The sequence below is a fragment of the Nothoprocta perdicaria genome, unplaced genomic scaffold (assembly GCF_003342845.1).
Source record: "Nothoprocta perdicaria isolate Ctin4 unplaced genomic scaffold, notPer1 scaffold_190, whole genome shotgun sequence".
Lineage (NCBI taxonomy): Eukaryota > Metazoa > Chordata > Aves > Tinamiformes > Tinamidae > Nothoprocta > Nothoprocta perdicaria.
Genome location: NW_020455094.1, coordinates 461055 through 474381, shown reverse-complemented (window position 1 = coordinate 474381; position 13327 = coordinate 461055). Strand labels below are relative to the sequence as shown.

At 43.0% G+C, this 13327-nt stretch overlaps 1 protein-coding gene across 1 annotated transcript; it reads right to left on the bottom strand.

Annotated features, from left to right (window-relative positions):
• Positions 1-83: 83 nt before the first annotated feature.
• BPGM (bisphosphoglycerate mutase) lies at positions 84-12867 on the bottom strand. The gene is made up of 3 exons (XM_026037133.1): positions 12791-12867; positions 9636-10291; positions 84-1179 (listed from the first exon to the last, which is right to left on the bottom strand). The coding sequence occupies exons 2-3, from the start codon at positions 10234-10236 to the stop codon at positions 1001-1003; spliced, it is 780 nt and encodes a 259-aa protein (XP_025892918.1). The 5' UTR covers positions 10237-10291; positions 12791-12867; the 3' UTR covers positions 84-1000.
• Between the last annotated feature and the right edge of the window lie 460 nt (positions 12868-13327).

Below are 13327 nucleotides of genomic sequence, written 5' to 3'. Positions count from 1 at the left end.
GTGTGTGTGTGTGTGTGTGTGTGTGTGTGTGTGTGTGTGTGTGTTGGTTCATATGTCCAGTTTTACTGAGGTTACCAGGAACGCTTTCAACAGCTTTATTAAGAGATGATCAAGCCTGCAGCACATGCTATTTTACCATCTGAAAGCTATTTAGGTCAGTCATTAAAGGCTAAGTGATAGTTTACACATTGAGCAGGAAGCCTCTTTGTTCTCAGTCTGCGGACTGAAGTCTGAGTGAAATCCCATTATCACAGGCCAGCAAAATGCAGTCGTGCTGTGTTTCACAGAGATGGCGAAGAAAGAGGGGTACCTTCTAGAAAACCAGAATAGGAGCACAGCATATTAAAAGACATCTAAGGTAACTACAATGGTCTGAATATCTCTTCCAAGTTCTCAGGTGAACTATGAGCAGGGCTTGAAAGATTCAAAATAAAGTGGAGAGGGAAAGTTTTACAGCTGAAAGTATTCTGAAAAGCAGAAAACACTGTCAGTAACACAAACTGTCATGGCCAATGGCATCCAGGAATCATTGGAGTAAGCCCTTTCTGATGTCACGTTGTTAGTGAAAAAAGTTTAGTGCCTTTAACACTAGGACTTATGTAGTCCAGTGAACTGGTGTTGTGCAGTGCAAGTTTTTCCCCTTAACAAGTCAGGACTGATTATTGGAAGAGGCCTCTCATACATCCCATTACTCCTTTCTGGCCTCTCTCAAGCCTAGAGTTCAGACAGATTGCCCTGCAAGCTTCCCTGACTGAACTGCTCTCTTTTTACCCCCACCCACCTCTGCAATATTCACATCTCACACTGAGATTTGAATTCTAGTTTCTGAAAGGGAGAAGGTTTATCTACCAACCAAGACTCGACAACTGTCCAACGGTTCCTTCCACTTATTTAGTGCTTGAAATTGAGACTTCTGCACAGCGCAGCCTAACACTCGCACACAAAGCATCACTTACTACCACACACTTTAGAGAGGAGGACTGTGTCAGTCAGTGGGATTTTACTTCTCAGCAGATTTAACTTTCCCTTGATCTTCCACTTTTTTGATGGCAGCTTGGATAGCCTCTTGATCGCCCAGAAACCGATGAGGGCCCAGGGGCTGTAGATTCTCATCGAATTCAAGAAGTACGGGCACGCCAGTGGGGAGAGTAACATTGATGATATCCTCATCGGAGATGCCTGTCAAAAGACAAAAGCCCACAAAGTTACACCTAGCGCAAGGTCTTCTCATAGCCTGACGGGCAATGTCAGGCTGTGCCTTATTTCTGAGGTTATCCAGTCTTCATGATGACAAGAAGCTGCTGACAGCTAACAGGGGCTGCAGCAACAGCAACTACACCCAATGGCACATTCCTGTCAATACCACAGCTTTGGAAGAACAGTTTAAGTAAATGCTACAGAAGGAAACCCCCAGGAAGGTGAAAACTTTCTTCCCACTTCAGTTCACATGTGTGGACCAGACAGTGAAGAAACTTTGCCCTAGAGAGTGGATATTTTTTCAGAATATCAAGGCCTGTAAGCTGTCCTCTACATCTTCCAATTGATGCTGTTCACGCTCACATAACACAAAGCTCAGGGGGTTCAGGCCTAGAGATGCTATTCCAACTTGAAAACAGCCTCTGCTAAGTAACCAATACAAACAGTTTATTTGAGGACACAAGTTATCAGGGTTAATTTTTCCCCGCAAGTTTCTTGTGCATCTGCTTTTCACACAAAATGCTGCTTTTAAGATGCAGCTAATGCTTAGTTTGAAAATCAGTGTCTGCCCACACTGGATTGTTTGGAAGCAAGTTTTAGTGTATCTATGTTACCACTCCAGCATTACTAGTTACAAGACTACTTATTTCTGCTTTTAAATGGGGGGCAGAGAAGGGGAGAAAACGGGAGGAAGAGGCTTCAGTTTCCTCAACTTGAAGAAGCTTCCTGTTTTTTTCCATTTCATCAATTAAGATGTACCCGAAGATGAAAATTAACTATTTCATCAACACTCCAGAGAAACTGCTGGTTGGGCTTACATCTTAAAACACAAGCAACTTTCAAAATGATCTCTGAGTAAGATTTTCACAGAAGGCCTGAAGATGCATTAAGAGGCAAGGACTGCAAAGCAACTATTCCCTCAGAAGTTCGGGCAAGAGAAGGCTCATGTCATGGGAACCATTTCCCCTTCTCCTTCCTTTTTGGAAGCAATGAGGTCTGATGACAGCCTCTTGTTTTAAAGCAGAACAACTTCAAGTAAGCCAAGTTAAATATAAATAAGTAATGAAGGCAATCAAGCTTGTAAACAGATAAGCTAGACCAAGGGGTAAAGGAAAAAACATCCTCTGGAGCAGCTGACAAAACAGATGGTTCTGAACACACAAGTGTAAATTTTCCAACTATTTGCACATTAGGTAGAAAAGCAGAGCCAACATATGAACAGCAAAAACAACAAAACAGCCTTCTCTCCCCACCCCAACCCATGTCATGACTCATTATCAGGACTTAGCTCTCCTAAACCTTTAAGTACCAAAACCTTTAAGCCGACTCTCTAGTCTGGAACTGGGGAGACTCACTTTATTCCCCTGCTCCGAGACCACACAAGCAAGCAATTTCTGCAGAGACTTATTAATGTCTTGGTAGAGACTAAGTATTTATTTTGAGATTAGCCCAAAGTTTCAGAAGGCCACAGACAAAGACAGACAAATTCTTACAGGAGGTTTACACCTCATCTTACATTAAGCCTGTGCATTTAAAAACAAACAAGGTGGCTTTCTTTTTTTAAATAAAAAGAATTTAAAAAACCCACCCCACACAGAACCACCTCCCACCAATATCTCCCCTGGACTGCAAGTCGCAGCCATTCCTTCTTACAAGGAACACATAATTTAGCTCTTCTAGGCAGGAAGATTAAAGGCCCACAGAAAAGCTTTCAAGAAGCTCCTGAAATATTAAAATCACAGAGATGACAAAAGGAAAAATACCAAGCCTATCTACCAGAAAAAGCACTGTGCTCGGGCACTTCAGTTTGCAAATTTAATAGCAAGGCTGCCTGAACTCTTATTTAAATGATTCCTAAAATTTTATAACAGCAATTCATACATACGCTCCCATGCAGCCCTGGGAATTTGGCCATCTCAGGGTGACCATACCAGTATCAGCAGTCAGTACTAGAGTACTGATTTACAAGGCTAGAACAGCCGGTATGCTTGCTGCAACTTGCTGTTCCTCCTTAGGATCTTCTGTGCATTGCCTCACAGCCAGAAGGCTGGAACTGCAAGCTGAAGACAGAAGAAAATCCCAAGGAGACACATTAATGTCCTGTTGGTTTATTTCAGCGCTGTTGCAGCATTGGCTTAGGGAAATCTATTCTTTAGCAAGATGCTTATCAGGCTTGACACACAAGCTCTTCAGCTGCAAGCTAAACACACAGGGAGCATTCCCAGCAGGGCTAGAAGGGAATGAAAAAGAGCACATCTTCCACTCTGACCACTGCAAGAGTGAGCAAAACCTGCTATCCAGTTACTTCACATGCTGTAACTAGAGCCAAATGACCTTTTCTTGCACTTCAGCACCAAAGCTGGCCTGTCTCAATCCCATCCTGTCTCACAGGGGAAAGGTGAAACCAGGGCAACCACTTTCGAGTGCAAGGTGCAGCGGGAAATAGGGAGGACTGTGGCAGAAGCGACTTTTCTCTCCAAGGAATGGTGACAGCACTCCTGTACTGTGCTGGTGGCGGTGCCTTTTCCCAAAGGAGTTTTAAAGTTAAAGTCTTGCCTACTTAGAACCATGGTATCTCATAGTATTTAGTGAGGTACTGGATGCCTTCCTCAGGACCTGAGATAACAGGCTAACTGGGCAGCTGTATTCTACCTAGTTAAAAAACCTTCCTGTAAAAATCTCCATTTCTCATTTTATCTCATGAACACTTATTAAACAGTGCTCCTGAACAGCAGCTGTATGAACGGATCAGGGGTGGTTTTTTTTTGTTTTTTTTTTGCAGCACCATACTGCAAGAAAAACAAAACAAACAAACAAACCTTTTCAGAGTCGCACGCTGTTTCCTTTCCACCTACCTACGCTTCCATTAACTGAACTGGATACAGTTAAAACAACACAAGCTGGTACTTCTTTACGGCATAGGCTTTTGTTTAATGGTTATGGTGTAGTCTTTCATTGAAAGACGTTATTTAAGACTGATTTTGCAGATATGATGCATAAAGAATACATCTCCATGGATGTGTAAGCATTCACCTTTATCTGATGGGCCATGAAATGCTTTGAAACATTTCCATTCTAGAAAGTCCTATGAATGCAAAACCTATTGCACATGATTTTCACCATTTAAAGCCAACTTCTAAAAGCTGGTTAAGCTTCTCCCTCTCTCCCACCTGTTCTGACCAAGCTTTTTCCATGTATCTTTGCAGATGGGACAACCTCAAAACATTTTAAAAACAAGAAAAAAAGCACTTCACACCACAATTGCTGAAACTACCTACACTCCACCTCCCTTGGATGTCAACTACACCTGAGGCCAGGTGATTCATCTAGGAAAATACAAGTACCAATGCATAAATTCAAGTACGATGGGCTTGCTCTGTAATTGCTGCTTTGCAATAAAGATCTAGATCAGCACCTTGAATTTTTCCTGCAAGTGTAGTGAAAACACTCAAATTTAGTTGAATAAACTAAACACACAGGGCCAGATAAGTGCTATTCAGCCCTCCTTAACAGGGACATAGCTGCACGCAGGCTGGCAGGGGGCCTTGCTTCAATAGGGAGAACAAAAGAGGGAACTGGGCACAGCGCTGGAATCCGGCTATTAATTTTTACTGCATCTAAGCTCACTGTGCTGATTTTAAGAGGGAGAGGAGGGATTATAAACTACTACCATGGCTGCAGCAGATTATCTACATCTGTTCTACCCTTCTGCGCCTGCCAAGCTTTTCTCCCTTCTACATCATTATGTCAGCAGCTTCTGATTGTTGCCCGAATTTGACAATGAGCATTACTGAGGCCCTCCCATCACGGGCTAGTTTAAGAAAACATTAAATCATTGTGTCTCTCCCACTCCCATGCAACAGGGAATTGCAGCCTGTCTTGAACTCCTCCACGAGTCCAAGAATAAATAGGCTGAAGGACACAAAGTCTGTTGCTGCCTTTAGGCTTTAGCTAGGGCATTGGGCAAAAAAGGCCCAGGACGACCTGCAGCAGAGACCATGTTGTAATTACCACAGCTGGGAATTCAGGGACAATTCGGGATAAATAAGAAGTTCTCTAAGCGTGTGGCCACAGGAGCTACCAGCATACACCTCACTTGGGCTCTGAGCTCTGGCACAGCACTGCTCACAGCCTCAAGACTTCAGCATGGGGCCACAGGTGCTTACTCTGACATTTCCTTTCAGGTAGCACACCGTGACACACTTAGCTCTTTTTTAGCCTCCCTAGGGATAGAGAAGGTGGATGAGGGTCAGAGAGGGGTGGGAAATCATTGAGACTTTTTCATGCAAGTATACTTGAAATCAGCTCCGTCTGATGTTATCAGAGGAGACTCCAACATACACCTCCTTCAGCAAAATGTTGGAAGAAGCTTGTCCCTGAAGCCTTGCTGTCACAGCTTCCACAACCTGCCACCTCCTTCCCCGAGCTCCACAATTCCACTGTCCAACCTGACGGATGGAAAGCTCCCACTTTCTCACTGTTTACTGTCCGTTTCAGGTGCAAGTACATTTGCACAAGGTTCAGCAAGCTTAGGCAAAGTAAAAACACAGCAGGAGGGGAGCACACACGAGTCAAGGGAGAGCACCAAACTATCTCATTTCAAAAGCAGTAAGATGTTAGATCATGAAGCCAACTTCTGCAAGGACCCTCAGACAACACAATCACCTAAGTGGCATTTCCTTAAGGAGGCCTGGCTGCAAACATCAGCAAAATAATCTCATTAGGTAGTCATCAATACAGAGGTCCCATCAGGGCTTGTTATGTGTGGCTTGTTATGCTAGGATACGGGCTATAGGGCACCATGACTGTACCAACATCACACAAGGCAAACAAGTCACGAGGGCAACTGCTTTCCTAACACACCCACTGGAGAGAATAGTATCAATTCCTCCCCTGACACAACCTTCTCCCTGGGAAAGCAGCTAAGGAGCTCTGGCCCAGCTCTGTGACTACAGGCAGCCAAGCTCAACAGGTAGCAAGTCTGCATCTTTTTCCTCAGAGACCAATTCCTCCATCGCCACCTTTATGGGGCCCTGTTAACCAAATGCTCCGAAACCATCACTCCATACCAGGAAGGAAACATTTCAACAGAGAGAAAAGCATAAAATCAGGTCTCTGCAAAGCCAAGGTGCTGCTCCCGAGGCATCTAATGGCAGCCCCTAGGAGGAGGAAATGGTCAGTAAGAAACATGCTGGACCAGATAGCAACACAGGGCTCCTTCTGCCACTCACATGGAGAAAGAAAAAAAAAAGTGTACTAGATCACCAGAAGGAATCCAGTCACTCCTTCAAGAGGAGCGCTTTTATATTAATGGTAGCAGATAATGAACTGTTCCTACTTTAAAAGATTTGAGATAATCATTTGTGAAGAGTTCCTATGCATTTAAGATGCTTATTTAGCAGTTTTTAAGAACTGAGGTTTTCATAATCAGTTAAGTTTCATTCTGGATGCTAACAAATCTCCATTGTTTTGATACCTTCTGCTCTTTCAGTGCAAAAAAGACACACAAAATCATAAAAGAAAAAATATGTCCCACGTGAAGACCTGAGTTACATGCCATAGTCCATCCCAGTTGGTGTCACACAGTACAGAACAGCTGCTAAGTCACGACAAGAAGGATCCTCCAGCAAATAAAACTACTGCCATAGAAGAAAGAGTCTCATATTTTTAAAGAGCCTTCCCATCCCTACCAACACAGAATAAAAGCTCTTGCTTTATCAGTTTTCAGTAGTGTCAGTGATTGCTACCATAACCACATATATTCTTTGCATCACCTTCAGGTGATAAGTACCCTTAAAGAACTGGGCAAGCCTAGTCACTAAACTTAAATTTGATGCCAGCATTTCATCTTACTCAATCTAAATAAATAGGATTGCACACAACTTTTTGTGCAGTGTGTCGTCATGCTTGTCATTCCTCCAAATCCTTGGAGGTCAGCCAGGCACACCCACAGGAGGCCCGAAGCTTGCACCTTCAAGGTCTTCAACAGCACACACCAAGGAAGGGTTATTCCAGCCAACAGGGACAGAAGACCAAGCTCTCACTGCAGGTTATTCCAACTGACAAGGACAGAAGAGCAAGTTCTCAGAGCACCTAAGGATTTTGATCTTTAAGTCCATATATGAGGATGGCCAGGATTGTGTTAAATTCTTTTCAGCAAAATTACTGGGGTGTTGCCTTTTTTTCGTAATAAAGTCATCTCTCATGGAAACTGTGACAAATCTTGGAGACGTTTTCATAGACCCTAGCGAGATCTATGCAAGCACTGAAAAAACAAAAACAAAATCCAGACCCACAATCAAAGCCTTGTTAGTTTGACATTCCACTGCCCTGATGATATTTTGTGTGCAAGTGGAAAGTAAGGCCACAGCATTTCAAGTTCTTTACCAATTAATCATAACAAGGAAAACATTCAGATTCAAAGAACTGCAAGCCTGTTTTCAAAAATTACCTCTTCGAAATAGCAGCTTTAAGAGTAACCTGTGAAACCCCTCAGAAAAGGCATTCTTGAGCTAAGTTTCACCTTGGAATGTCTGCTGAACGGACATTTATCTGCCATTTAAAATTTCCCTGCAATAGCCTCAAAGATCACAAGCTATAACTATTAGGAATCAGAACAATCACACATGCCTAGATTTCTTAAGCCCTCACAACTCTCCAGGAGAGGCAGGGAGACACAATCAACAACACACACAAAGAACCTCTTATACCCTGATAGATGTAAGTGAGCATTCTGAGTGGAAAAAAAAATTTAAATTAAAAAAAATGCAGGTTGTAGTATCAGGTCTTAAAGTTTTCTGGTCATGCAACTTTCCAGCAGCAAACCAGATGATCTACATCAATTTGGAGGCAGAAGAGCCATCCCCTGGATGCTCTGGCAAGTACCTGGCAAGTGCTGGAGCAGCTGATGGACAGCCCTTGGTCAACAGAACTAGACCTTCTGCCAGGCCCTGCCTCAGGTTTCCTTACATGCAGGTACACTGTGAGGGACGAGGTCTAGCGTAGCATAGACACACGATACAGGTATAGGCCACCTTGCCTTTTTTATTGCTATTAACAGCTGTAACAGTGTGCAGGCAACCCCTGAAGAGTTACACCTACCTAACAAGCCTGTCTGAAAGGGCTTTGCCCCTTCTCTAACTTACACTGTGGATGAAGTTACTGCAGCTTCAGTCTCAGCTATAATTAATCCCAAATTGCACCAATGCAAGAGGGAAACTGGCCATACTATCTTTAAAATAACCTTTACTAGTTGCTGATGCTGTCACCTTTAGCCTTGGCTTGTTCCCGAATACAACATGGCTCAGGATTTCATACAGAAACTCTGATCAGCTCACAGTATTTCATGCCTAGAGGGCTTGGAAAGGAGGGGAAGGTGCAGGGGCTTCCCCACACTTTTTCCTCTCCTTTAATTTTTAATAATTTCCTATAGCTTGGAAAAGCCACACTGCCTACATCAGAGTAACTGGTTTGAACCAGTCTTTCTTCTGCACTTGAGCAGTAACCTGTAGCCCAGAACTTACTACCTTCGTAGTTCTGGAGGCCACTTCTATGGGCATTTGAGTCCTGCGATAGAATTGACTGTCCTGACAGTTTCAGCATGCTCTAATGAAAAAAAGTGGGCAAAATCCAGTCTGTGCATACACCTCTAGCAGACTGCATTCAAGTATAATCACTAACACTACCCATAGACATAAGGAAATTAGCACAGTTTGTCTTCCAACTTAGGAGGGCTGAAACTAGAAGCCATGTTATTAATATGGGGGGAGGGAATGGCAATGACTTAAAGGCACACTTGCTTCCTTTTTAGGTCTCAAATTAATTAACAACCCTATACTGAGCTACAACATTTACTGTTCACTGACTCACATTTTCTACATTACAAAACGATGATGCACATGCATAAACTTTATCAAGTACCTGCCCTCTATAAAAGATTATGTTATGAAGAGCCTTTGTAAAGAATTAGCAAAAATAGTCTCAAAAGAAATAATCCACCGCAATAACAGTCACTTTCTCCATAACTTTAAGACAAGCACTTCATGCTGTTACAGCTATGCGTGTTTAATGAACAGATTACGTCTTCAACTCTCCTGACAAAGCAACTGAATAAGTGAAGGGAAAATGGTCAGAGTCTGAAGCTGTTCATTGAGACTAACTCTGGAGTTAGTTTGGATATGCTAGTTTAAAATAGGCAGTTAGAAATAAGGAGGAAAAATCTGGCTCTTTCAATAGAGGAACAATATTAACCTAGTTGATGCTTCATCATCTCTCTCATTCCCCAGTTAAATTCTTCTTTCAGTAGGTCAGCCTTTCTCCCTGGAAAGAGAAGTATGGCACACTAGGGTACAAACTGCACTTAACACACTTAAGTTAAAAAGATGCAAAGCTGCAAGCAGGTGAGCAAGGAGAATATGGAAGGCTAAGAGGACCCTTACCTTCCACGTGCTTGAGTAGTGCCCTGCTGCTGTTGCCATGAGCAGATATGAGGATCATTTTGCCACTTTTCAGTTCAGGCACTATCTTTTCATTCCAGTAGGGAAGAAGTCTATCAAGCACATCTTTTAAGCTTTCGGCCTTTGGGAGGTTATCCTGAGAGACATCACTGCATTTATACCTGCGATCATTGCAAATCTCTTCATAGTATGGATGAGATTCAGTTATGGGAGGCGGGGTAACATCATAGCTTCTCCTCCATATTTTCACTTGCTCTTCTCCATGATTCAGAGCCATTTCTGCTCTGTTGAGACCAATCAACGCACCGTAGTGACGTTCATTCAGTCGCCAGGAACTCTGAATGGGGACCCACTCTTGGCCCATCTCTTCCAGGATCAGCCATGCAGTCTGGATGGAACGGCTCAGGACAGAGGTAAAGACAAGGTCAAACTCAAAACCCAATGCTTTAAGGTGTTTGCCACAGTTCTTGGCTTCTTTTATCCCATCACTACTCAACTTCTGGTCCACCCAGCTGCAGAAGCGATTCTCCTTGTTCCAGGCTCCTTCTCCATGTCTTAGGAGAACAAGCTTGTACTTTGCCATTTTGGTTGCTGCTTGGCTCAGATGACAATGGGTCTGGCATCTAGTAATGATGCATCTGAAGAGAGACATGAGACAGCTATATCTATGACATCCCATATAAAATGGGTTGCAAGTAGTAATAAGGCAGCAGAGAACACTCAGCTATCAGGATTAATACAATCACAGAAACAAGTATTTACATGCTAAGATTTTACCTTTGAGGTCTCCCAGCTTTTCACCCTCAAGGGAGAAGGAAATCTCATCTACTACAGACTTCCCTCAAGTCTTCACAAAGGGTTCATAAGTCAACATCGGTGGCTCCCCACAAAGCAGACCCCACCAGTGACTCAATCTCATTAGAGGCAAGATGCTGAGCCCAGATTTGTAACATCTGCCAGACCTACATAGGCTCTGCAGGAGCCAGCACAGACTGCAGCAGTGATCCTGGGTCACAGCAATGGGGGAGAAGGACCACAAATTGGTGCTATACAGAACTCCATTAGTTCTCAAATGGAGTTTCACCACAGCTACACTCTGCATAACTTGTTTCCTCACATTCCCCCACCCTAACCTGCTAATTACACCAATCTCTGCTTCATTTTCCCCGCAGGCTTTTTCCTCCTCCACTAGATACCTCTCCCCACACTCATGGCATATTCTACTGCTATATCACAACTACTAGTTGTGTGTTGCGTCCTAGATTAAGTCCTCTTTTTATTCAGTGCAGAAGTGATCTTATGGAATACTCCATTCTCTTCTTGACTTTCAAATACATTTTCCCCCGCTCTGTGTCTCCTCCAAATTACAGTGCCAGATTCTGACACAGAATGATTAATGTTTTTGTTTTTTTGCTGTAGACACAAACAGCATATTTTCTGTCCTTAGGAAATAATGGACAGCTACACATTCCAAAGATCAAATACTACTATTTCCTCTGCTCCTGTTGTCTAAGCAACAGGAGACTCCATTTTTTCTTTAGTAGAAGTTGGACTGCGTCCTCCCTCCGCTCCATGTTCTCTTAGGGTGGCCAAAAATACTCTAGTTATTTGCGGGAGGCCTGAAAACTCCATCTAGCAGAGCATCACTACTCTCAAAAGAGCCACCTGATCACTCCAAACAGATATATCAGAGGAGACAGGGATGGAGTGAGCAGGGAAGAAGCTGCAACACTGCCCAGTACCAATGGTGTTGCTGTATGCACAGAGGAGAATTAGCAAGCAACACCACTCAGCCTTAGGTTAGCATAAAAGCTTTTTTTCTTGATCCATGACAGACTATCAGTTGACCCTTCTTCCCTCGCATGGCCCTAAAAATCACAGGCACCAGAAGGCTTAGGAATCTGAGGTCCAATTTCTGCATCTCCGCTTTAAAAATGAATTTCCCAAAGAAATCTCAAATCAGTTGGAGCTGCTTGGAATCACACAAGTGTCTCAAATCAAGAGTCCAAAAATCATGGCCCATTATGACCTTAAATTACATTTGGTAGCATGAATGAGGCTCATGAACCTCGGCTTCCGGAAGCAGCAAGGACAATGTCAGTATTCATTTTTACCAAACAAGCTTTTAACAGCTCTGTGTGGAAGCTCAGATAGCTTACAATGTCAGTAGTTTGATTCAACAGCAACTTAATTTTACTTTAGTCCCACAGAAGAGAGGCTACATCACACACAAACGCAATTCAACTTTGTAGTGCTAGGGTGCTCCCCAGCTCTAACTTCTGATTACTGGTACTGCTTTGATTACCTTGCTGATGTCCTGTAAAATCCATACCTCCCTGAAAGCTGTATTTTCCAACACAGAGCAGACAATCAGTAAATAGAGGGATGGCAGCAAATCTCTGGTGTCATTAAATAAATAAAAAGGAGGACAGAAATTTTTGGACAAGAAATTCCTCTCTATGCTCTTTTATTTATTTTTTTATTTATTATTCATGACGATCAGCTACATGTTATAGAAAGACTCCAGCTCTGTTAGGACAGAAGTTTGTGTTCCTACCAGTCCCATCAGATGGATAACTAAACTGCATCCTTTAAGGCCTCATTCTTACAACAAAGGAATATCAAATGGCATTCAGCCTGACGCCAAACTACTCTCTCCCCCTCCCTCCCTTGTGTTCCATGGAGACCATTAAAAATCGCATGGTGTATTCACAGCATGAACTACTAGACAAGATTCTTAACACCATAAAAAGCTCTGTCTCTTCAGATATTTTGTTCTTCAGACTACTCAACTGTATTACCCACAAAACAGATTAAGTGATTTACTTACCAAATTAAGGTATCTTCCCCAACGCCCAAAAATAAAAATACAGAACATGTACCTGCTCACATCTGTTCTGAGTTGGGTACACTCAGTCTGAAACAATAAGTAGCTAAAGGAATATATCAGAAGAGACTTATACAAACAACTAAATTCACCTGAGATCCATAAACTCCACTTCAGAGACACAAGTCACCATTTTTAAACATATCCATAGAAAGGACAAACAATGAGAGCATTCTTTAAATATCAGTCCGTCTATAAAAGCTAAATTCCTCCAAGTCTCAGAGAAACACACAAATATAATTCTACTCACCTAAGGCAACAAACAGCCTAAACAAATCCCAGCACAGACTCAAGAGTTGGTCTATACAGAGGCTCTTGGCTAGTTACCTGCAGAAAGGGAATAAACACTGAGTGCTCTCACAGAAAGAAACCACAGGTGCAAATGGTTATGTCTACTATCATTTGCTCTCACGGCTGGGAGAGTAAGTGAGCCTAAGCACCCCCCTGTACAGGCTGGGAAAGCGAGCAGTTTCTTCCACGCAAAAAGATGCAAAAATATAGCTCCTGCATTTCCAGTACAGGAAAGCTTCTTGCCTCCCAGATGCCCCAGGCCTTCATTTGCTTCCCACATCTTTAGACTGCAATTTCCTTCATCCTTATGCAGAGAGGTCTCCCTGAAGCCTTTAGGACTTTACAGAGAGTACAGATCTGGACAGCTCAGCATAAGCCAGCAACACTAGAAAGCCCTGGCTCCATGCAGCACAGCAAAGGCAGCTGCTCACAGCAGCAACCTCTTGCACTGATAAAGCGCTGCTGGACTGAAAAGTTTAAGGCCTGACTCCAAAAG

Coding starts and splice junctions, on each gene's coding strand:
- BPGM (XM_026037133.1), bottom strand. CDS start 10,236: ATGGCAAAGTACAAGCTTGTTCTCCTAAGACATGGAGAAGGAGCCTGG. Junction 1,180..9,635: donor ACTACTCAAGCACGTGGAAG/GTAAGGGTCCTC, acceptor GTCTTTTGACAG/GCATCTCCGATGAGGATATC.